We start from the raw sequence: 21,728 nt of genomic DNA on the forward strand, positions 1-21,728 counted from the left end.
CCTATAAAATATATGGCCCCTTGTTAGCAAAGCTAAGACAGGAGGAGCGTCAGGTATAAAGATGCTCATCATTGGCCTCAGAGAAATCTTCTTTGGCCTCAGATCGTAACAATATAAAACCGTCATCCTTAGACCGAAGTCCTTTTGAAAACCTGCCATCAAAGCATATGCAGATGGCCAATGATGAGAGCGTTCTCTGAGGCCAAGTGTATGTGAGATAACAGCCTATAAAACAGATTTAGCAAAGATAAGATGGGAGGAGCGTCAGTTCATAAAGATGCTCATCATTGGCCTCAGATCGCAACAGAAAAAAACCGTCATCCATTGACTGTGTCCTTTTGAAAAACTGCCGAGAAAGCATATTCAAGCAGCCGATGATGAGAGCATCCTCCGAGGTCGAATACAATGAAATAACAGCCTGTAGAACAGATTTAGCAAAGCTAAGGCGGGAGGAGCGTCAGGTAGTGAAGATGCTTATTATTGGCCTCAGTTCGTGTGACAACAAAACCGTCATGCGTGGACCGGGCCCTTTTGAGAACCTGCCGAGAAAGCACATTCGACTAACCGATGATACGAATTCCTTCAGAGTAGAACCGACGCCGCAAGCTGGCTGCTATGATAGTATGTCAGCATTCCAGTGATTGAGAGGATGGTATAGAAAGAGGCGAGATATGCCGCAAAACCTCCAGCGATGGTGAGCTATGATATTACCAAGTTTGCAATAAATGAGCGAGAACGCGCTAAATGTTTAGGAACGAACAATAATTTGAAGCTGTTGCAGGAATGGATCAAAGTGAAGGCTGAAGATAGAGTTTGAGAAGAGGGAAGAAGATGATAACAATATCTAAGCAGAGAAGAAAGGTACAAACAAACCTGAGTTGGCAGGAGCCATATTCAGAAATGTTTTCCGTCGATACAGAAGCAGCATTTTATCAAAGAATAATATGGAAAGGCCTAATCAGTTTTCTTAGAAGGTGCGAAATGGGTTGAGCACAGAAGCACGAGTATGATACGTCAGGATAGAGAGAAGCGATCCTGTAAGAGATCAACGATATGCTGATGACATATCGATAATAAGATGTCGCGCCGCAAGAAGCTATTCATGCTGAGCCTTGAAACTATGGCCGCAATCGCTGATTCAGCGACTTTATTTCAATTTCAAGATAGCATAATGCCTATCTAAACTTTGAAACAGAGAGCAGACAGTGCTGCAACAAATTAATGAAGCAAAGAACACATTTTCATGTTACGAAGGGGTGAGACAGAGAATAGACAAGTAGTTCTATTACGACCAGTCCGGGCAGAGCACAAGACGCTTCGAACGACAGTACAGTATTCTCCAGAGGCCAGACGAGCATCGCGGGCAAACGGACGAGACGGTCAGCCGCCAGTGAGAGACAGACCCTAAGGTAAACAGCTGTGAACGACGGCCCAAAAGCGGGCCTGCTAACGAAGCCATTGATCTCATGAAGAAGTATGCTCGATCAACCAAAGAAGTTTTTGGTTCCAATCATGTGCACATGCTGAATTCCGAAGAGGCGCTGAACTGTTGAAAACTTGCAAGTCTGGATCTTGTGTCCGCCTGATCTTTGCCATAGAATGCAGTACACCATCATCTAGTAAGCTACAGATCGTATCAAGGAAGCTCGGAATTTCGGGAAAGGTAGATTCCTCCAACATTTCTCGCAGACTCTAGGTGCTCAAAATTGCGAGTAGCCCGTGCAGGCTCTGTCCTGCAAGAGGTAGTCCTAAGGGCTGGGCACTTTTGCTCGACTGTAACCATTCGCAACTAAGATTCTAGAACACAATCCCTCCGCCGTCCACGACAATGTCGCTCCCATTGATGTACGTGCCGGCATCACTGGTAAGCAATACGACAGCCCCGGTCAATTCTGATGGGGAACCCATCCTGCCGCTTGGATTTCGCTCCGCCCAAACCTGTCGTACATGGGCCAGACCGTCTCCTTCGTTTAGAATTGTATCCATATACCCAGGCGAGACGCTGTTAGTGCGGATGCCGTACCGTGCCCATTCGGCGGCAAGACAGCTCTTGAGAGTCAGCAGCGCTGCCTTGCTCACGTTGTACGCAGCTTGAGGCTGTGGAAAATTTACACGGTGGCCGCTGATTGACGCGACAAACGTGATCGACCCCCCCGTTCCCTGAGAGACCATTTGTCTGGCTACTGCTTGGGCGCAAATGAAAGACCCAGTGGTGTTGATGTCCAGAATCCTCCTCTGCAAAGTCATTAGACACGGAATTGTGCTGCGACTGCGGTTTGGAACTTGCCCATTGACTCGCTGGCATGTCCAAAGCATGCACGCAACCAACGACTCCTGCAAAGCAGAGCAGGTGTTCAACGGATCCGAAAACTGAAGCCGCTTCTGCAACGCCCGCGGCAACGCTGCCGTCGTCTGTTACGTCGATGCTTCGAGCTTCGATACGCGCATCTGGGAATTCCCCTCTCAAAGCGATAAGTTCATGTTGCACCTGACCAACGTCGAGATCAAAAACCATCAGGCCTCTAAGGCCGTGCTGAAGCAGCGCCCTCGAGCATGCTAGACCCAACGTTCCCAAACCACCTGTTACTATAGCATTGCCCTTGACGTTGAACCTCTGCTGCGCTGCGAGGGCTGGCTCAACCGTCAGATTTGAGCTTGCTGCTGGTGGAAGCGAATCTGCATTGCCGAGCACCATCAACGGAATCGTTCGCTTGGACAACTCCGCTCGATCGTCCACCTTGAACTCAGTAGCTGCTGGAGCCATGCTTGGATATAAGACTGGAATTGCAAAATAGGGTAGGTTGGGCGTGCAAACGGATAAGTATACGCCACTCAATGCTCTCTGCTTTTGGAAGAAAAAAAACAAATTGCACTGAAAAATTACTGCCGGAAAAATTCTCTCTGATCTCTGAGTTCTTCAAAAAAAAAAAAAAAAATTGCCTTTGGGGCTGACTCTTGTGCGACTACCTGGAGAACAAACGGCCAATGTGAACTTTCGGTCAACAGTCAGCCGACGCCAACTTTCTCCACATGGGGATTTGACTCAGTTCTCTAACCGACGGTGCACATTCCACAAAACCTAATGACCACATGTTCCCTTCGGACGACTGAGCGCCGAAAAGCTTTCTGCCAGCTCTAACCCGGCGATATTGTTCTGGGCGTCCATTACTGGAAAGAAAGTCATGAGATTTCGCAAGGTCAAGTCAAGAAGTACACAGAGCGTCTCGAGCATTATCGGGCCATCTGCTACTTCGTCCCACCGAGTATTGTCATAGATGAAGATGGAGTCCATATACGTCTCTCTTTCGGAGCGTGCTCTTCTTGTTCATCAAGCAGTTCAAAATCGAAATGAGAAGAGAACAATCATCCTCCTTGCTGGGCCACCGGGGTCAGGGAAATCCACCATTGCCGACGAAGTTGTCCTACGATTGAATGAGAACTCAGAGAAGACTGGAGTCGTAGCCTCCGTGTTGCCGATGGATGGTTTCCATCTCTACCGCAAAGAGCTAGATCAGTTGCCTAACAGAGACGAGGCATACAAAAGACGAGGTGCTGCGTGGACTTTCAACGCGGATAAGCTTTTGGCTCTTGTGAAGCAGCTACACCACTCAAAGATTTATTGCACACAGACAATACTGGCTCCCGGCTTCAACCATTTAGAAAAGGATCCTATGGAAGAAGCGATCGCCATAACGCCAGAAACGAATCTGCTTCTCGTCGAAGGCTTGTGGTTACTGTACCAGAAAGAGCCTTGGAGCAGCATTAGCGACTACGCTGATGACACCTGGTTTGTAGACGTGGATCCGACGCTGGCGAGAGATCGTGTTGCGCGAAGGCATATCAAGTCCGGAATTGAGAAGACCTGGGATGCTGCAGTGAAGAGAGCGGAAGACAATGATCTGAGAAACGGGGACGATGTTCGCCAAAATCTAGTGCAGGTCGCTGTGCGGGTAAAGAGTGTCGAGCTTGGATCCGATAGCCCTTCAATCTCTCTATCACACGCATAATCGAAGATAGGCAAAGCTTTACTCAAGTACTTTCGAGTCAATTTTGAGATTGAAATTGAAGTCGAGAGGGATTCCAACTCTAGCTTTCATTTGAATCCGTCCCATGCAAAATGCTACCTGTGATGCTTTTTCAATCGAATACAATAGCTGCTTTGATGCACGTCTTGTTTCTAACAGCATCCAACGCCTCGCCAAACTGTTCTAACTTGAACGTCTTGTCCACGATTCCCTTTACGTTGACTTTGCCACTCTCGAGGTAGCGCACGCTTCGACCAACACACCACATCTCAGAGAATGATCTGCAAGGGCAGGTCAGTGCAAGAATGCTACATCATCGCGTCATCAAGCTTACCCGATTATGGTGATTTCGTCCGAGAAGACCTTGGATGGCGAAACTTTGATCAGAGCCTCCTTCTCGTACACCCCGTAGTATATGAGCTTTCCCCCCCGAGCGCAGAAATCAATGGCCTTTTCAAGCACGTGGTGAGATCCTGAGGCCTCAACGACAACGTCGAATCCGTAAGGGTATTTTTCCTTTAGGTCTGCCCATTGAGATGATGGATCAGTTCTGCTAAGCTCGACATACTCGTCCGCGCAGTTGAGCTTCTTAGCCAGGTCCATCTTGGGACCTTGATTGGAGGCCAACACGACGTGCTGACCGCCGTTGCCCTTGAGAAGCTGAGCAAGACACAGACCGGTAGCCCCTGAGCCGATGAGCAGGATGGTAGATCCAACTCCCGGCGCGATGCGGTCCATTCCGTGGATGGCGCACGATGCGGCCTCGAAAAGAGCGGCCTCTTCCCATGACAACTTCTCGAACTTGAACAGTTTCTCGGCCGGGAACGCACAGTACTCGGCAAATCCGCCGTCCACTGCCGACACGTTAGCCCTAGGTCCATTCTCCGGACTCGCATCTGGAAAAGGCGCGTCATGTTTCACAGTAAGCGTCACTTACGGTGCACTCCGTGAGCGGCAAAGTTTTCGCAATACAATAGCTTTCCCTCCCGGCAGTAGTGGCAGTGTCCGCAAAGCTCAGAGTTGTCCGCTGTAACCTTATCTCCAATCGAGAACCCGGTCACGTCGGCTCCGATCTTCACTACAATTCCGCTGGTCTCATGTCCGGTGACTACTGGCATCCTCGAGTCGAAATCCCCGTTGTGGATGTGAAGATCGGTTCCACAAACGCCGCAAGACTTGACTTCTCGCAATCAGCTCTCTGTCAACTACTTAATCCCTTTAAACTTGCTCACCTTTGACGAGGATCTCATGCGCTTTCGGCTCTGGAACTGGCATCGTGACCAGCGACCAGTCTTTGACTTTGTTGTATCGAATCGCCTTCATCTCCGTGGGAATCTGGAAGGCCAGGCTGGACTTGACGCCGTTTGTCCCATTGGCAACGGCAATTCCGTTCGATGCGGTCATCTTGTGTTCAGGTAGGTTGGATCAGCAGGCGAATTCAATCGAGGATGGAGAGGCGGACGAGCGAGCACGTAGTCAAATGGTAATTTTAAACACGAATTATGGAACAAACGAGCAAACTTCCCCTCGCCCGTCTTCGGCATTTTTCTCATCTTCCGACTCTAGGCTTGAGCAATGACTAGAAGACAATTGTCGGTCGACAGTATTCCGACGCCTTGCACCAAAGAATTTGCGTCGGAGAACAGTGCTCCGTCAACGACGGCGCCTTAACGTCGCTCGTGAGTGCTCCGACAGCCCATACAGAGCAATGATCTAGACCAATCTTGGAAAGGGAGGCTGCGTAAACTTCTGATCACTTGGTCGTTAGGACTAACTTTGCAAGACTCAAGGTGTCGTGTGTGGTCTCGGGGCCCCGCGAAGCTTTACCCCAGAAACCCGGCCGTTGACCATCCTATTCGGTCGTCGGGTAATCGCCCGGCTGCTCTTTCCTCCTGAATACAAATATCGATGTGATTCCACCATTTGAGCAGAACCATTCTTTAGTATCTTGAAACCAGAGAGAGCATCCACCTTTGACCTTCCCTTCTCACTCTGTTCAACATCACAATCATGGTTGCAGGAGGTGCTATCCCGGAGATGTCCGAGATCTCCTACGGCCCTTCAGGTATGAGTGATTCCAGTCATGATGATTGTATCAAGTTTCTAAAGCGTGACATGATGAAGGCTACAAGGGCTTGGTGAAGGAACCATACATTTTTGCTCTTGCCTGTCTGGCTAGCATAGGAGGTTTACTTTTCGGGTATGTTTAACAATGAGAAAAAAAAGGAATGCTTGTCACTACTGAATGACAGCTGACCATACGTATAGTTACGATCAGGGTGTCATTAGTGGTGTCTTGGTTATGCATGACTTCGTAAGATGACATAATGCCAGATATGCTCAAATGCTAACATTTTAGCAGGGCAAAAAGTTTCCAACACTTGCCAATGATCCTACTCTTCAAGGATGGATGGTTTCTGTCTTGACTCTGGGTGCTATGTTTGGCGCTTTTGCCAATGGGCCTATTACGGACGCCATCTCACGTCGCTGGTCCCTCCTCGTTGCAAACATTGTTTTCTTGCTTGGATCTGCTCTTCAAGCTGGTGCTGTCAATGTACCCATGATATTCGTAGGTCGCTTCATTGCTGGTCTGTCGATCGGGCAGCTTTCCATGGTCGTTCCACTCTACCTCAGTGAGCTATCGCCTCCAAATATTCGTGGCAGTCTCATCGCTCTTCAGCAGCTAGGTATAACGGTTGGAATCATGGTTGCCTTCTGGTTGGACTATGGAACACAGTTCATTGGGGGTCGCGGAGAAGGACAGTCACCAGCTGCATGGCGTTTCCCGCTCGCTTTCCAAGTTGTTCCGTCTCTCATTTTGGCCGTTGGAACCTTCTTCCTTCCATATAGCCCACGTTGGCTGATGGAGAAAGGTAAGCCAGACACCGTGGATGAATGGCATTGTGATTTCAACTGACGAATCCAAAGGCCGTGAGGAAGAGGCATTTGCTAGTCTTCTCCGCCTACGTCGTGTATCTGCTGATGATCAAAGAGTCAAGCTGGAGCTTGCTGAGATCAAGGCCGCGACCATTTTCGACCGCGAGAGCACGGCTGAACGATTTCATGGCGTTAACTCCTCGTTCAGCATTGCTATTCGCCAGTATGTGGAGCTATTCACGGCCAAACACCTGCGCCAGCGCATGATCATCGCTTGCCTGTTGCAAATCATCCAGCAATTCACGGGGATCAACGCCATTATATACTATGCGCCTCAGATCTTCAAGGCGATCGGTCTCAGTGGCAATTCAGTCGACCTTCTCGCTACAGGCGTAGTCGGCATCATCAACTTCTTTTCCACAATTCCCGCGCTCATGTTTCTTGACAGATGGGGCCGGCGCAAGGTTCTCATGATCGGTGCTACTGGCATGGCCATTGCGCAGCTCATTGTCGGAACCCTCTTTGCCGTCTACAAGGACAGCTGGAGTTCACACAGAGCTGCCGGCTGGGCTGCAGCTGTTTTCATTTGGATATATATTAGCAACTTTGCATTCTCGATTGGATGCGTCAACTGGATCATGCCGTCCGAGATTTTCCCTCCTGGAGTGCGTGGCAAGGCCGTCGGTGCTGCCATCTCGACCAACTGGTTGACGAACGTGCGTAGATATTGATCTGGAGAAGTGAGGAAATGAAGCTAATACTTTGTAGTTTATCGTTGCACTCATCACGCCTCGCATGCTTAAGTCTATTACTTTCGGAACTTTTTATTTCTTCCTCGGTATGACGATGAATGATGGAGATCCATATAGATGACTTGTGGCTAATTCATTCCAGTATTCTGCATCATCCTATTCGTCTGGGTTTTCTTTTTCGTTCCCGAAACCAAGGGCGTGCCTATTGAAGAAATGGACAGAATTTTCGGAGGAAACGAAGCCGAAAAGGATGCTCAACGTATGGCAGCCATTCGTGCGAGGCTCGGGATGGGTAACCAACCAGAGTCTTCTGTCGAAGAAGTCCTGGCCACCAAGGAGGTTTCTTCCATGAAAATTGAGTCCGCTTGAAACATCAGACCAAATTACGGCTACATCATAGGATTCAGAGAGACGATATGACATGAGGCCGGACATTGATGTACATGCCATGGCTTCTACAGTCATGTCTATCCTTGAAAACCCTCTCGTAACCAGTCGTTGTTGTAAATACTGAAGTTGATATAATCAAAGTCTCCACGCTCTTGGTTGCTAGGAAATCCATGAACGCCATGAAAGAAGTCCTGAAACGGCGCAGTGTCCTCCAACAGCATGTTCAATGATGGGTCCATGACTCCAGCCCAGTAGTCGCCAAAGTTATTCTCCAGTCCGGCCACGTCTTGCGAGACGCCTTCGGCGACGGAAACTAGCGTCCGGGGACTCCTGAGGCTGTCAGGGATCGGCTCTGGACTGAGATCAAAGTTTGGAGCGACCATATCACTCATATCATGAATGGTAGTGGAAGATGCCGAGAGAATGCGGTTAAGTACGTGGATGCATCGTCTAGCTGTTTTGCTGATTGATGCAAGTTCAGTTAAGAACTCCATGGCTTTGGACAGACCAGACCTCAAGATGCTGGAATGATCGAGACTCAACGCATCCGTAGCTTTGCTTTCATGAGACGACGAACGTTCGAGGGCCTGGATTCCGAGCACTAAACTTGCTTGGAAGAGAAAGTAAATCATATACCAGTTCAGCCCAGGGTGCAACACATCAGGATGCTGTTTACTGAAATTTGAAATGCTGTCGATACTCTCTAGGGCTGCCATCATGCACTTGTAACGAGATTCTTCTCTGCCTGGCCAGGCCTTTGGGTATCGCTGGCTTGCCTGGAAGAGTAGCATTCGCAAATTCATTTCTTTCCATCTCACGACGCTACGCGGGCCGAGAAACCAAGAAGGCACGTTGTCAGCGTTGAAATAGATCGGTAGCGAGGACCTCCAGGACGAGAGCTTTTGCTCCATGGAAGAGACAAAGTTGTAGCTTACTTCTACGGGTGTTCTTGCCGAATGGAGTCCATTGTGTATTTCATTGGCGATGATGGCTAATTTTGCTTGTGCAATGGATGCCGAATGTTGAGTCGGGTGATCGACCTCGGGAGGAACAGAGTCCGTGAGAGAACAATCCTATTGAAATGTTAGGTGTAGATGCATGGAAATGACAAAAGCCTACCGAATCGTCAATGTTGCGTGGTAATCTTGTGTCTATAAAAGTGTCCGAAATCATGATAGGCCTGCCAGTTGTGATGCTGAATCCGCTATCAAAACAGTAGAGTATCCAAAATATTTGACGCCGTCTCTCACGATCAACGGTGTCATCGTCTTCAAAGTGCGGAAGCTCTTTATGCAGGCCAAGCCCAACGGCCATTCGAGAAGCAATTCCGATAAAATTATACCCCGTGTTCGGTCTGTCTATCTTTTGAAGATAATTCCCCTTGCGGACTGTAAGTATATGTGAATCGGATCCATCAGATGTCGCCGGAGCTAAAACTTACCATCAGTAAGCATGCTTCTACAGTTTTAACCGTGCCGGACTCCAGAAGGTCTGTTGAAAAGAGTTGCCTAGCCGCATAAAAATACGGAGCCTTTCGATGTTCTGCTTCGGGGCTCGTCATCCAGTGGCCAAGAGCAAGGACCATGTAAAACGTAATTTGCCAGATTGCGCCAACCGACGTTCCACGAGGTCTGCTCTGATAGCGCTTCATGAATGTTCCTTCATGGACGATCGGATAACAGTGGTTGTAAAATCGAAAGTAGGCATGAATCAAGCTGTCCACAATCGCAGAAGTGGCGAGGTTGTTGAGCAATTCAAAGTTAGGAGCTGCATGAGGTGAGCTGTGCGACCTCACACCGTGGGATGATTGTGAACCTGCTGATGATTCTTGTGACGTTGTCTGCGGGAGAAACTTGGACACACTTTGGAGCAGATGCGAACCTGAGCTGCTTCCTGATATACATGTTAGCCCGTCCTAAGCACAGATATTTTTCCTTCATACCGAGATAGCCAGAGTTTGGTGTTTCGGCAGTAAGAATGGCCATTCCGTCCCTGGAATTCTCTTCGCTCTCTTGCGCTTCTTGCACAGCCGTCCACGAATTCTCATGCCACTCATACTCATCTTCGTCTTGGACTGCTTGCGGGTCGGGAGTAGCAACATTATCCTCGATGGCCTTTTCAATATCGAGATCTGGTGCCAATGAGCGTATGATGGCCTCTAGTTGTTCACAGCGCCGCTCCGCTAATTCAAGATTCTTCCTTGTTAAAGACGTCCGCATAGGCGGCGCCTCAAATCGGCATCGCTTTCCCTTCTTGACACAGTACGCGCAGGCCTGGCTGGCTCCGTTGCTCCCAAGACATCTTGTTTTTCGTTTCTGGCATTCAGTGCAGGCTCTCTGCGCACCACCCCGAAACCGTCGTGTAGGTTGCATGCTCGTGAGCAAAGAATCTCCCCAACATGACATGCAATGCTATAGTGTTGATCGCCGCACGTGGAGCACTTGGTAGAGAGAATAAGAAAATTGCGGGGATGTGGAGCTAAACCACTTCTCCAGCACCTAGGCCCAGAATTAGATCAAGGCAGTAACCGGATGTGCGCTGAAGACAATAGCAGTAGGTTTCTAAATGGACTGCATGGCATCATTCGTTGCTGTTCTCCACTTTCCAGCTAGCCGCTATCTACAAGAAGATACAAGTGCTTCCCGGTTGGTTGTCAAACTTGACCCATCACGGGTAGGTCATGATACATGGCTGCCAACCTGACCATACTTTGTTGCTCGTTGGACAATTTGTCTGACTAAATGCGCTGAGTCTCGTCACGTTTATTTAGTAGGGCACAAAATTTGAATCGTACCAGTGCTTGAACAGTTAGCCTTCGGACTACTGTGCTCCGATATCGAATCATTTCAACAAGGGCCTCCCAGCAAAAGTGGAGAGTGAGAATACTCGAAGTGTGCAACACATGCATTTCATCTGCATTCACATGGTGAATGAAAGAGACATGTGTCGTTTCATCGTGAAACTTTCATAGTTTTCTCTTGAAGACTTGTACCTGGACAGGCGCCCTGTCTTGAAGCAAATACGCGAAGATCAGTCAAGAATTTTGAAGAACTAACCAGGTATCAGCGAACAAGACCTCGTTCGGACACTACGTAAGGGGCCAGGAAAGATGAGCAAGATAACATAGGATGAAGTCCAATCCGCCTCCCAGAGAGGTGATGCCGAAGCAAATAGTATGGGGACAGAGGCACAAAGCCCACAACAAAGTCGAAAAGAGATGTGAAAAGTTGAGCTAAATATTACACAGCTGGTAGAACTAAGAAGATCAAGGTTCTTGGGTCAAAAGCTCAATTCGATTTGCAATCTTTGAGTTTCTTATCGGTGACTCGATAGGGTTTTCCAGTCATTTTAGTTTGGACCTGCACGTCACAAGCCATCTAAACTGTTTATTTTCTCCATGACCAGGGAAGCGCATCGACGGCCTGAGATCAAAGCTTGATGGCGCGATGGTTTACTGTGTTCTTCGACGGAAGCACAATCAAGTGCTTAGGGTCTACAACAAAGCCACTTCGACGGCAGGCGTGCTTGACCGTTCAATGGACGGACCTTGCATAGAAAGTACATGGAGATTGGTCAACGTATGACAAACAAAGAACCCTCAATCACGATCAAGCAGCTCTGGTCCTTGCAACGGGACAATGGTTCAGCCGACACGAGCCATTTCGAGGGTTGGCTGGGTGCTGCCTGGACGAAGCGAAAAGCCATCGTTCGTATTCATGGTCCAGAGCGGGGTAAGCAGGTGCTTTCGCGCACTTTTCGCGATAAGCACTCGAGCATCTACCAACGCGACGTGTCAGACATGATGCAAGTCTGCGTTGTGGTTATACTCTTGCCATGGAGAATGCCGTCGCTGAGGTGTATAAGAAGACCACCAGAGGACCATCAGAAGTGAGGATAGAGAGAGACAGAGAGTCACTTGAGAAAACCCTTCCTTTCTCGCTTTTGTTCAACCGTCTCTTTCATAAAGAAACTCTATTCCATTGAATCAATCTGTCATCAGTTCCAACCATGTCTGAGCAGACTTGGGAAGCCCCACCTGAAGGCTCTCTCTGCTGGATAGAGATTCCAGCTCGGAATGCTGAGAAAGTTAGAGTCAGTAGGAGACCTGTTTACTGTTGGTCTATAACCTGCCCAGTCAATTGACAAGATACTTAAGGATTTCTACATCGCCCTCTTCCCTTCTTGGAAGTTCAAGGAGGAGCAGAGCGAGCAAGACGATGGCACTGTGGTATACCAGTATACCTTTGAGCGCCCTGAACGACTGGGCGGCGGCATCGTACAGATGCCCAAGGACTGCCCTGAGCATAGCCAAAGCATGGGCGCAGGCTACACCAATTACTACATGGTGGACGATGTGGACGAGGTGAGTCGAAGATGAAGGCCGTTAGAACGCATTTGCTGAACGTCACAAAGGCCGTAGCTAGGGTCGAAAAGCTGGGTGGCAAGCTCGTGTTGCCGAAGCGCCCTCAAGGCAAGTCTGGCATGTTTGCCAATGTGGTTGATGTTGAAGGGAATAGGTTTGGTCTGTATCAATGGCTTGGAAACAATCCAGCTTAGGCGCCTGCGACGCTTTCTTTGCGTTTCTGCCTACCTTTGGATTCTTTCAGTGCGGAAGGACAACGAGATGTGCTCATTAATGATGAATCAACTGCTGATCGAATTCTGTTTAATCCTCCGTGTAATTGTCCAGTCGTCGAAAAGTGACGTCGTGGCCCTCCTGCCTATCAGGCACGTACTGTGGTAAATGCAGCGGCAACTCGCCCGGCCCAAGCGCCCCAGTGTTCAGTGCTGCATGTCCCTGATCTCATACATCGCAAACAACCCAAACCACCAAATATCTTCGCGTCGACCTCTTTTTTTTTTTTCTTTATCCAAAACAATGGCATCGTCACGCAAGCGCAAAGGCTCTGATGCTGGGGATGAGGAGGTTTCGGCCAAGAAATCAAAAGGCTCTGTTGGCCCCGAAAAGCAGACCGACGACGACGGCAATGTCTTCTGGGAGGTGAGCACAACCTAGCGAGCCGCGTCCGCCCCGTCGATTTCGCAAGCTCATAGGAATACATAGTTATCTGCAAAGCGACGCCTCCAGATCTCAGAGTATAAGGGCGTGACCATGGTCAACATTCGCGAATATTACCAGAAGGATGGCAAGACGCTTCCAGGCAAGGCAGGCATCAATTTGCCCATCGATCAGTTCAAGACCTTCCTCTCCGTTCTGCCACAAGTTTTCAGAGAGCTTAAGGACAAGGGCGTTGAGATTGAGCTTCCGGATTTTGCGGCTGCCAGGAGTGAGGTCAAGAAGCCGAAGAGATCGAATATAGAGGAGACAAGTGAAGAGGACGAGGGGGAGGACTGATGGGGGACGATTCTAACATCAAAGATACCCATATGTGTACAAGAAACGGAGTTCGGGCGTTCTGCGTGATCGCGCCGCGTACTTGTTGGCTGTTTACATGGCTACAAGTGGGGAGATGGACACAATGCGGCAATTCTGAACACTATATGAGCTTGCTTGCGCGTTGTTTGCGCTACCAGCATGCAAATTTCGGATTATTCCTGCTTCAGACCATCACAGCTAATATCAAGCGCGTGATTCTCCCATATTTCGCGCTGCCTCTTGCAAGCTCTGTGCATCGCTTTGAGGTGTAGAATCAATACCTCCAGCCTGTCGCGCTCAGTCCAGGCCTCCATTTTCTGATATCTCTACACTGTGGATCTAAGCGTACCATCGGGATCACAACGTCGTCTTGACGCTATTCAGACACGCAGGCATGACAACTCTAGTGACTTTCACATATTAGAACAACAGGCACAGAGCATCAAACGAACCATCAACATAATATAACCAGTGCCTTTGAATTATAAAGCCTGCTTTTTCACATGAGGAAAATAAATCTCGATGCTCTGAGACAAGATGTTTGAAGGCAATCACCATCTCTACCCATGATGATCATCGTTTCTGCCAAACTCACTGGTATCAAACACACTCACCAGTCACCAAAATCTCAAGCAATACTATATCCATAACCTCAGCACAAGATCTTCAGTCTCGTACAGGGAGCTTCACTGGAAGATAGAGCAACCGACTTTGCCAACATATCCACTCATCTGCCTGTGTCTAAACGATAAGGCGCAGTAACCAAATAAATTCCTCGAGAAAGGCATTAGTGCAGCACGATTCTTGAAACAAAGAATGTCGACCTGCGCAGCGCATATGACGGTCGCAGAGAGTCAAAATATGTCCAAGTCGACGATGTTAAAAATCTCGTACAAGAATTACATGCGCGATCAGCATCAGCAAAAGATTGAAATCAGAAAACGGTTCAGGAATACAAAGATCCCCAAGTGCGAGCACCAGAGGGAAACTTCCGAACCGAAGAGACTGAAGATCACGTATAGAAACTGGGAACGGGATCTCGAAGCGGCCGAGAAGGCTTCGAAGGCAGAGGAAGGAAGGCGCTCCAATATCAGAATCAGGGGAAATGTTGTGAAATCATCGGGTCGATTCCGTGGCTTACCCACTGCCGAAGCAGATAAGCCTTTATGGATTTGAATCAGAGAAAATGGAATACGATCATTTGGTTCTTTCTTTATCTGACCGCTGTAGGCGCTGCGCTTTGAATAATCGCTGTCTACATTCTTGACCGTTGCCTTCTGGTGTCTTGTGTGCAAATTACGCACGTACATGAGGGAGCTCAGTCTAGAAATCTCCTTGTACTCTATGTTTATGCCGTAGGTTCAATGTAGTCTCTTGCGCCTTCTGTGCTGTACAATACGACGACGTCGTCGCCTCCTAGCTTAACGGACCTGTCCTCCTTCAGCTTTAGCAGGGCGGCAAGCGTCGCTGCACCGCATGGCCCCGCGTTCACGCCATGGCCGTGAAGATACTGAACGGCACGATGCGAGGCTAAATCGTCGATGACCACGCTGGCGTCCACACCCTCTCGCAAGTACGGCCACGCGATCGTCGACACCGTTCCGCAGTTCATGCCGTTCATGATCGTCTCGCCTGTGTCTATGGACACGATCTTGCCCGCCTTCAACGACGCGTTGAGGCAAGCCGCTACTGTCGGTTCCACCGTCACAACGGCCGCCGGCGATGTCTTGGACTTGTAGTGCGCAACCACCGCGTGCGCCCAAGAGCCGACACCTACAGCTGCGATGGCCAGCGTCGCCGGCGGCGAGCCTTGCGAGTCAAGCTGACGATCGACCTCGGCCAGCATAGTCGAGTATCCTTCTGTAACCCATCGAGGCGTCGTCGTGTAACCCTCCCAGCTCGTGTCGAGCACGAGGAGGTCCCCCGTCTTCTCCGCGTGCTCCCGCGCAACCCGCAGCGCGCCGTCGTACTCTTCCGGAAGCACCGTCACCTCGGCCCCCTCGCTCCGGATCTTCGCCTGCGTTGCCTCGTCCATATACCGCGGAACGTACACCGTTGTCGGCAGGGCAAGGTACTTTCCCATCCTCGCGACTGCCCTGCCCCAATTGCCCTCGGTCGTCGTGACGAGCCTGAGTTTTTTCTCATTCGCGGCGGCTTTCAACTCGTCAACCTCTGGGCCTGGCGAACCGCTGTCCACCGTCAAACCCGCGGCTTCGGTCACGGCACGATAGACAGCCCACGAGGCGCCGAGGATTTTGAAAGCTGGTAGGCCGAACCTTTTCGACTCGTCTTTGACGTAGATGGACTTGACACCAAGTTCTTGCGCAACATCAGGCAGGGAAACCAGTGCAGTCTCGTTGTAGTCCGGCAGGGTCATGTGAAATGGCAAAATGTGCGGGTTGGTGAGCGACGAGCAGCTCCATGACTTGGCTGATGGATTAACAAAAGTTGACATGTTGGCCGACTGCTCTCAATGAAACTCTTTCTCTAATCATGTCGAGATTCACGAAAAGTTCCAAAGTCTGTTGAGCGGACTTGGATATTTCTTATGGCGCATAACGCGCGCCCTTCAGGCTTGTGAAAAAATGTCAATCTAGTGCACCCCCGCATTTCATCGTCTAGTCCTCGCATCCAACTACAACCTGCACTGTCATCACAAAAAAGGAGGGACAATCGGAAGTAATATGATCCTCCTAGAATCTACGCTGGACTTTTACGGTACCAGAATTTGAATCCTGCAATCAGCTACTTTGAAAAACAACGGGGTCAAATCATGTTCGATCGAGTGACGCAAGTCTCCGGGGGTTGTTGCATAGACTAAGTGGATTCAGGTTTCTCATCAGAGCGTGTCCGGAGTGAGCGCGAGAGAGTGTCCAAGTCCTAATCGTATCAGGGCTTCATAACACTTTTTCTTGGAATGGCAATTGGAAACTACTTATGAGACACCCTTTTCCTTGGGCCAACATGAATTCCGAAAAGCACTTAGACGAAGCTGGTAGACTTCTACACTGACTTCATTCTAGCCCTTCTGATCCGTGCGGCGAAGTTCTTGCAAAAGTGTTGACCAAAGTATCATCCTGGATAATTGGAAACTAAATGAAGTATCAGAAGCATGGTTTGGCTGCCATTTCCAAGATGCGAGCCGGGTATAGTGGACCATTCCGTCCAACGTGCTCATGGTAGTGGCCATGCAGAATGGACATCGCTCACAGGATTTTCTGGCTCTTTGGGGTCGCCGTTGATAAGGTATGGTTCAGTTCGAGACAGAATCCAGTCCCAGAGAATGTTTCTACTACGTTTCAATATACAATGATTGGGAGCTATGGTTCACTTGACATGAAACGGAGCAATAGAAACGTGACGATGATCGAATAAAGGACAGCGCACGAGTCACCTTGTTAGCGTTTCCCGCATTATACGCGGAACGCCTGGTCCGTAATTCGTAGTCTAGCCTGTCTAACTCTTTGTCTAGGATATCTCAAATCATGCAGAAACGCTATTCAACACTCAATCCACCCAATTTTGAAAAGCATGTAGCCAGTTTCATCGCCTCGACCAACGCCTCGCTGCTTCTTGAAAAGTTGCCTCTCGATAATTCTCAAAGCACGACCGTTCTTGATCAAGGGCGGGGCGTCTTCGAAGGCGATTCCCACTGTAGCCGAAATGCCCTCAAACTTACCATGATTTCGCAACGTGATCATAAGCCAAAATACACCGGCAGGAGCCAGCAAAACGCCTGCACAGTCACGCAACCATCTTGCATGCTCTGGTGCATACACTACATCAGCAGCAAACAGCATGTCCATAGTAGATTCCAGTGCCGACGGTGGTGCAGACCAGTCGAGAAACATGGCTTTGGGGGCCGATTCGGCATCAGAACCTGTCGGAAAATTTGTCGCGATGTTACCACGCAGGTTGTCCAACACCGTGGGATGAAAATCTGTAGCGGCGATTGACGGGTTCGCGACGCTCAGCGCGGGAAGCAGCTTTGCCAGCGTTAAACTGACCAGACCTGTTCCGGCGCCCAATTCAAGGATCTTGGCTCGAGACGGAAGCACATCAATTCCAAATTTTTCAGGCGTGGAACAAAGCAGTTCGGAAAAGACGATGCTGGCACCCCAGCTCTGAAGACCGACGTCTGTGTGGTCGGTTCCGGATAGTGGCGCGTCGTTCAGGCTGATTTTGACGGCTTCCGAGGAGATCGGATTAGGAAATGCGAATTCTCGAGTAAGTGCCTGCTCAGCGTCGTCATGGCCAGGATCAGTGAAAGAGGATAAGATTGATGAGGCTTGATCGATGATCATCGCAGTGTCCTCCTCATCGAAGGGAAGTTCGGCGCCTCGCGCTATCAATGCGGTAAGCCATCGTACGGTGAAAGATCGCTCGAATTCGTCCACACGTATGGTTGCGACATGATCTTCCACGTCTGACACGTCGTCCTGTGCTACCTCGTCCTCAGACACATAGCCGGAATCGACAGGCTGAGGCTGGTGGGGCTTATCCCTGTGCAAGACTGTGGGCAAACGCAGCGGACAGTAGATTTGCTGAATGTTGCGCAACGCAGAGAGCAGCTCGTCTTTCGTCACAGACTTCAGTCGCCGCACTGGTGGTAGACTGCTTGTTGGAGGCAAGCAGCAGGTGGTGATACTCATCGATTACGTGCAAAAGGACGAAGAAATACCCAAGACACCTAGGAAACCAGTAGACAAAGGAAAGCGATTGGCAAGGAACGAGGGCGCTTGGTCGACCTGAAGTAGTACAGAACTCAAGGAACGAAATTCACAGAGGATAGGGAGCACAGCAAGCAGAGTCGTTCCTTGCCATTGATTAACTAGCCCCAAAGCTCGGGCTTTTACAGCTAAATTTTTCACCGCCGGGCTGATGTCAAATTCGGCCATGGCTAGTCTGAGGCGCTGATAAAGTCCGAACCGCTGGAATCACGAGCGGAAAAAAAGGCACGTGGGACCGGTTGCCAGGCCACAAGCGCTTGCGCCGGCTGAAACGAATCGTGCTGCTCCTCGTTCCTGATCGATCTTTTGCCTCTGCCGAAAGCCGTGGGCGAAGATTTTTGGCTGTTTCGCCACGTGGGGACGTGGAGTGGAATTCTTCAACGATTTCCTAGCCCAAAGAGGACTAGCGCAGAAGGCCCTGATACCCTTTTTCGTAGTGATTATCTGCCTTTTTTGGTCTTCAAAGCATTACCCGCCGTTCTGAATCTTGAGATTTCTTCCTTTTAATCTTTCTGCGTGGATCGTGGAGAGAGGTTCGAACAAGATGTGACGGTCTGGTACGAGGACTATAGCTCTTTGCAAACTTTACTACTGCGTGCACTTGTTGGACTCATCGTCATACCTCTGACGACATTGTTCATGTTACGACTTGAGCTATTTGCTTTCAATAAGGCAGCAGCTCGATTCACCAGTGGTAGGTCTTGCTCACCACCACCTTTCATTATATGCTAAAGCCCCAATCTGAAGCAGTGGCATCGACCTCATTGGATAGTATTCGGCGTCCGTGCACCCTGGGCAACTGGTAGGCCCGCGGACTGTTGCCTTGCAGCGCATCTTGAAGCTCACCTTTCTTGTCGACCATGACATTTTCGAAACAGGATCTGTTCTAGAATGCGTCATGATCAAGCCAATCCATCCTTTTTGTCTCTGCCCCGCGAGCTGCGTGACCGCGTCTACGACTTTTACACCGCTGAAAAGGAGCCTTTCCAACTTCATTATCCCTTGCACGTAACGCTCGACGAGTTTGAAAATGATCTGAACAAGACAGAGGAAGAGTTAGAAGAGCTTCAATTCGATCCAGATTGGCCGTGCCGTAACGACCATGCCTTGCCATACGTATGTCAGAGGCTGCTTTGCGAGTACGTCGATCATCAACGTCGCGCCGGCACTCTTATCCCCGTCTTGAACGTCAAAGTTCCAGTAAGCGGCGCCGAACCAGTTTCTGACCAGCACTTTCTTGAGGAGTTCCCGGAAATTGTTCTGGCGATGCCGTACGAGACCAAATGCCTTGCCCTCCGGCTCGACTTTTCTAAGTGAGGATCATGCTCAGATACTTGGTTTGCTAATAGCGATTTAACAATCTAACCGCACCACAGTTACCTAGCTGCAGAGCAAATTGATGAAGCGGGCTCTGCCAAAGTATACCTGCCAAATGAGACTATTCTTGTTTCCACAGACAATGAATCAGACAATGTGTATACCGGACTTTCTTCTGGAAAGCTTGGAGCCGGAGTACCGTCGGACAAGCCCGTCGTTTATGAGCCCGAATCCGTCATAACGTACATCGTAAATAAACTCGCTTTTATCGTTGACCATTACGTCACCTCATCTTTCCTTCAATTCCAGCACGTGGTAAACTTCAGGATCATTATTGCTCACAAGACTTGTCTCCAGACTCGGGTCGTGCGGACGTGTATCACCAAGCTCGTCACTCATATACGCCGTAAGATCACTAAGAATCGAGCCTTTGGCGCTCTCACGTGCTCTCGTGAAGGGAAGAACGCAAGTGGTGTTCAATTATGCGTAGTCGAGAATGAGCAACATGTGAAGGTGAAAGGTCCCAGAAAGGGGTTGACACACATGAAAAAATGTCCAGCGGACAATAAGTGGAAGATTGCATACATGTGCGCTCTGGACTGCCTGAAGGCTCGATATGACCGCAATGATCCAGTGCAACAACATCTATGTTCAGAAGCACGTGCACGTCTGATCGACGAGATCGCGAAGGATGGGATTCGGCAGCGCGAGGACGGCAATAAACGCAGCGCGCTATACAAAGCGAAGCAAGAATGGGTCAGGCGGAAGACAGGCGAAGCCGAGGCTATGGTTGCAGAGAGGAACATCAAGGAATTCGGAGCAAGCGACGAAAGCGAAGAGGAGCCATAGGCTAGAATAGCGGCGCAAGCCTCGTACTCTATCTTCATACGGCTGTGGCACACGACGGCTTGAACCTGACAAAGCGGAATGAGTCGAGATGAAGCACACATGTACAGCCCTCTGCCTACCCAAGCAACCACGAAGCGTCGAGCAAGGTCTCAAAGCATGCGGATCCGACTTCCGCTTCTGTTCACTTGGAAGGCGAGATGCCAAAATACGGTGCAGGAATTATGTTCCAGCAAGAAGTGAAGGGACAAATAGGTCTGGTGTCCAATTTTGCTTCGGGAAAATAGGACGAAGGCTTGCGCTCGGTCCCTTGGCCGTCTTCCGCTGATAGCTTCTTGTTGCTGGCTGTGATAATATGACGAGGCTGCTGTAACTCTGCACACTGTGTAACGACAGCGTGATCAGATACATGAAGCATAAGTCGTGACACGTGAAAAAGGACAAGAAAAATTGAACACTACGGCAAAGATAGATTTGCCTTATATTACAGACGTATGCACAGCAAAAGCCAAGTCTGTCTAGTTCTTCCAGAGTGTGGGTATCATTACCAACGCCGTCCTTATGCATATATGCGCGTCTTCGTGTCCGTCTAGCAGACTTGCAGAGTCTCATCCTAGAATAATGCGCAAATGCAGAAGATGAAAACAGGCGGAGCAAGGTGTAGCTGTGTCTTTCTCTGGACTTTTGTAACGCGGCTTCGTTCCACGAGGTTGACTGGAAGTTCTGAGAGGATAGTATGGTTGGTTATGACTGCGGATCCCGCTTGACTTCCGTGCCGTCCTCCCAAAACTCAACGTCGCCTTCGGCACTCAGCGTGCCTCGCTTGATCAATTGTCCCTTCTGCTTCATGATATCCTCCAGGGTGACGCGCTTGTCGGAGAAGATCTGTCCACGTCCGTCGTTAGTCTCGCATGCGCGGCAACGGCAGTCTGCCCTCGCGTACCTTCAAGTGGTCGGATATGAGATGTCTGTTCTTGCAGCCGGGACAGGTGATGACCACGGTGCCGTGGTGGTAGCCCTGCTTCGACATCTTGTGCGTCGAGCGCGTGTTGCATTGCTTGCATGTGAACGTCATCTCGTACGCCGGCGTGTTCGCCCATCTATCCTCGCTGTCCTTGGCATCTTGGGGAGAGCGTGCATCGCCTCCGGAGGTCAGCGTCGAGTTGTGCCGTCGGCCGGGGATGAGGAATGGCTTCGGAGGCGACACCGTCGCCCGTCGTGCGAACGCGAGCCGCTGCGACGGAATGCTCGACAGGACAGGGGCCGAATGGACGCATCTCGGCTTGGCCAGAGACTCGAGGCAGCGCAGAGCGCCTCTTGACAGGCGCAACAAGGTCATGTTGTGCTTGAAGGTGCTGCCAGCGGATATGGCTGACCTGCTTGGGACAACAGGCTTTGTTTCGCCGCAGCTTTT

General features: G+C 49.8%; 12 protein-coding genes across 12 annotated transcripts; 6 read left to right on the plus strand and 6 right to left on the minus strand.

The window, feature by feature from the left end:
* Positions 1-1,478: 1,478 nt before the first annotated feature.
* PV09_05730 (uncharacterized protein) lies at positions 1,479-2,929 on the minus strand. The gene is made up of 2 exons (XM_016359275.1): positions 2,288-2,929; positions 1,479-2,235 (listed from the first exon to the last, which is right to left on the minus strand). The coding sequence occupies exons 1-2, from the start codon at positions 2,762-2,764 to the stop codon at positions 1,798-1,800; spliced, it is 915 nt and encodes a 304-aa protein (XP_016212954.1). The 5' UTR covers positions 2,765-2,929; the 3' UTR covers positions 1,479-1,797.
* Positions 2,930-2,937: 8 nt separating this feature from the next.
* Positions 2,938-4,057, plus strand: PV09_05731 (uncharacterized protein). The gene has a single exon (XM_016359276.1). It carries the CDS (start codon positions 3,276-3,278, stop codon positions 4,005-4,007), a length of 732 nt encoding a protein of 243 aa, XP_016212955.1. The 5' UTR covers positions 2,938-3,275; the 3' UTR covers positions 4,008-4,057.
* Positions 4,058-4,079: 22 nt separating this feature from the next.
* PV09_05732 (chlorophyll synthesis pathway protein BchC) lies at positions 4,080-5,445 on the minus strand. Its single transcript, XM_016359277.1, has 4 exons — positions 5,258-5,445; positions 4,963-5,205; positions 4,360-4,879; positions 4,080-4,306 (listed from the first exon to the last, which is right to left on the minus strand). The coding sequence occupies exons 1-4, from the start codon at positions 5,427-5,429 to the stop codon at positions 4,138-4,140; spliced, it is 1,104 nt and encodes a 367-aa protein (XP_016212956.1). The 5' UTR covers positions 5,430-5,445; the 3' UTR covers positions 4,080-4,137.
* A 105-nt stretch (positions 5,446-5,550) lies between these two features.
* PV09_05733 (uncharacterized protein) lies at positions 5,551-10,481 on the minus strand. Its single transcript, XM_016359278.1, has 4 exons — positions 9,987-10,481; positions 9,486-9,937; positions 9,164-9,424; positions 5,551-9,117 (listed from the first exon to the last, which is right to left on the minus strand). The coding sequence occupies exons 1-4, from the start codon at positions 10,447-10,449 to the stop codon at positions 8,122-8,124; spliced, it is 2,172 nt and encodes a 723-aa protein (XP_016212957.1). The 5' UTR covers positions 10,450-10,481; the 3' UTR covers positions 5,551-8,121.
* On the plus strand, positions 6,036-8,023 carry PV09_05734 (uncharacterized protein; the record flags this gene model as incomplete). The annotated part of the gene is made up of 7 exons (XM_016359279.1): positions 6,036-6,090; positions 6,150-6,225; positions 6,294-6,339; positions 6,388-6,898; positions 6,954-7,618; positions 7,671-7,740; positions 7,797-8,023. 7 exons carry the CDS (start codon positions 6,036-6,038, stop codon positions 8,021-8,023), a joined length of 1,650 nt encoding a protein of 549 aa, XP_016212958.1.
* Positions 10,482-11,606: 1,125 nt separating the features above from the next.
* PV09_05735 (uncharacterized protein) lies at positions 11,607-11,936 on the plus strand (the record flags this gene model as incomplete). The annotated part of the gene is made up of 1 exon (XM_016359280.1): positions 11,607-11,936. The coding sequence occupies one exon, from the start codon at positions 11,607-11,609 to the stop codon at positions 11,934-11,936; it is 330 nt and encodes a 109-aa protein (XP_016212959.1).
* A 116-nt stretch (positions 11,937-12,052) lies between these two features.
* PV09_05736 (uncharacterized protein) lies at positions 12,053-12,601 on the plus strand (the record flags this gene model as incomplete). Its single annotated transcript, XM_016359281.1, has 3 exons — positions 12,053-12,136; positions 12,201-12,407; positions 12,458-12,601. The coding sequence occupies 3 exons, from the start codon at positions 12,053-12,055 to the stop codon at positions 12,599-12,601; spliced, it is 435 nt and encodes a 144-aa protein (XP_016212960.1).
* A 264-nt stretch (positions 12,602-12,865) lies between these two features.
* On the plus strand, positions 12,866-14,628 carry PV09_05737 (uncharacterized protein). The gene is made up of 2 exons (XM_016359282.1): positions 12,866-13,046; positions 13,110-14,628. The coding sequence occupies exons 1-2, from the start codon at positions 12,924-12,926 to the stop codon at positions 13,398-13,400; spliced, it is 414 nt and encodes a 137-aa protein (XP_016212961.1). The 5' UTR covers positions 12,866-12,923; the 3' UTR covers positions 13,401-14,628.
* Positions 14,558-15,971, minus strand: PV09_05738 (uncharacterized protein). The gene has a single exon (XM_016359283.1). It carries the CDS (start codon positions 15,874-15,876, stop codon positions 14,770-14,772), a length of 1,107 nt encoding a protein of 368 aa, XP_016212962.1. The 5' UTR covers positions 15,877-15,971; the 3' UTR covers positions 14,558-14,769.
* An 858-nt stretch (positions 15,972-16,829) lies between these two features.
* Positions 16,830-18,186, minus strand: PV09_05739 (uncharacterized protein). Its single transcript, XM_016359284.1, has one exon. It carries the CDS (start codon positions 18,071-18,073, stop codon positions 16,922-16,924), a length of 1,152 nt encoding a protein of 383 aa, XP_016212963.1. The 5' UTR covers positions 18,074-18,186; the 3' UTR covers positions 16,830-16,921.
* An 826-nt stretch (positions 18,187-19,012) lies between these two features.
* On the plus strand, positions 19,013-20,354 carry PV09_05740 (uncharacterized protein). Its single transcript, XM_016359285.1, has 2 exons — positions 19,013-19,464; positions 19,528-20,354. The coding sequence occupies exons 1-2, from the start codon at positions 19,043-19,045 to the stop codon at positions 20,315-20,317; spliced, it is 1,212 nt and encodes a 403-aa protein (XP_016212964.1). The 5' UTR covers positions 19,013-19,042; the 3' UTR covers positions 20,318-20,354.
* A 215-nt stretch (positions 20,355-20,569) lies between these two features.
* On the minus strand, positions 20,570-21,697 carry PV09_05741 (uncharacterized protein). The gene is made up of 2 exons (XM_016359286.1): positions 21,258-21,697; positions 20,570-21,199 (listed from the first exon to the last, which is right to left on the minus strand). The coding sequence occupies exons 1-2, from the start codon at positions 21,651-21,653 to the stop codon at positions 21,059-21,061; spliced, it is 537 nt and encodes a 178-aa protein (XP_016212965.1). The 5' UTR covers positions 21,654-21,697; the 3' UTR covers positions 20,570-21,058.
* Between the last annotated feature and the right edge of the window lie 31 nt (positions 21,698-21,728).

The sequence above is a fragment of the Verruconis gallopava genome (assembly GCF_000836295.1).
Source record: "Verruconis gallopava strain CBS 43764 unplaced genomic scaffold supercont1.18, whole genome shotgun sequence".
Taxonomy (NCBI): Eukaryota; Fungi; Ascomycota; class Dothideomycetes; order Venturiales; family Sympoventuriaceae; genus Verruconis; species Verruconis gallopava.

What these genes read in the sequence shown, in the direction of transcription:
- PV09_05730 (XM_016359275.1), bottom strand. Translation starts at nt 2,764, where the DNA reads ATGGCTCCAGCAGCTACTGAGTTCAAGGTGGACGATCGAGCGGAGTTG. An exon ending in ACATGCCAGCGAGTCAATGG is followed by an intron (nt 2,236 to 2,287) that starts GCAAGTTCCAAA and finishes ATGACTTTGCAG; the next exon opens with AGGAGGATTCTGGACATCAA.
- PV09_05731 (XM_016359276.1), top strand. Translation starts at nt 3,276, where the DNA reads ATGAAGATGGAGTCCATATACGTCTCTCTTTCGGAGCGTGCTCTTCTT.
- PV09_05732 (XM_016359277.1), bottom strand. Translation starts at nt 5,429, where the DNA reads ATGACCGCATCGAACGGAATTGCCGTTGCCAATGGGACAAACGGCGTC. An exon ending in GCATGAGATCCTCGTCAAAG is followed by an intron (nt 5,206 to 5,257) that starts GTGAGCAAGTTT and finishes GATTGCGAGAAG; the next exon opens with TCAAGTCTTGCGGCGTTTGT. An exon ending in GACGAAATCACCATAATCGG is followed by an intron (nt 4,307 to 4,359) that starts GTAAGCTTGATG and finishes CTGCCCTTGCAG; the next exon opens with ATCATTCTCTGAGATGTGGT.
- PV09_05733 (XM_016359278.1), bottom strand. Translation starts at nt 10,449, where the DNA reads ATGTCATGTTGGGGAGATTCTTTGCTCACGAGCATGCAACCTACACGA. An exon ending in ACCAAACTCTGGCTATCTCG is followed by an intron (nt 9,938 to 9,986) that starts GTATGAAGGAAA and finishes CATGTATATCAG; the next exon opens with GAAGCAGCTCAGGTTCGCAT. An exon ending in TAGAAGCATGCTTACTGATG is followed by an intron (nt 9,425 to 9,485) that starts GTAAGTTTTAGC and finishes ACAGTCCGCAAG; the next exon opens with GGGAATTATCTTCAAAAGAT.
- PV09_05737 (XM_016359282.1), top strand. Translation starts at nt 12,924, where the DNA reads ATGGCATCGTCACGCAAGCGCAAAGGCTCTGATGCTGGGGATGAGGAG. An exon ending in ACGGCAATGTCTTCTGGGAG is followed by an intron (nt 13,047 to 13,109) that starts GTGAGCACAACC and finishes AGGAATACATAG; the next exon opens with TTATCTGCAAAGCGACGCCT.
- PV09_05738 (XM_016359283.1), bottom strand. Translation starts at nt 15,876, where the DNA reads ATGTCAACTTTTGTTAATCCATCAGCCAAGTCATGGAGCTGCTCGTCG.
- PV09_05739 (XM_016359284.1), bottom strand. Translation starts at nt 18,073, where the DNA reads ATGAGTATCACCACCTGCTGCTTGCCTCCAACAAGCAGTCTACCACCA.
- PV09_05740 (XM_016359285.1), top strand. Translation starts at nt 19,043, where the DNA reads ATGCGTCATGATCAAGCCAATCCATCCTTTTTGTCTCTGCCCCGCGAG. An exon ending in CTCCGGCTCGACTTTTCTAA is followed by an intron (nt 19,465 to 19,527) that starts GTGAGGATCATG and finishes ACCGCACCACAG; the next exon opens with TTACCTAGCTGCAGAGCAAA.
- PV09_05741 (XM_016359286.1), bottom strand. Translation starts at nt 21,653, where the DNA reads ATGACCTTGTTGCGCCTGTCAAGAGGCGCTCTGCGCTGCCTCGAGTCT. An exon ending in TCATATCCGACCACTTGAAG is followed by an intron (nt 21,200 to 21,257) that starts GTACGCGAGGGC and finishes GGACGTGGACAG; the next exon opens with ATCTTCTCCGACAAGCGCGT.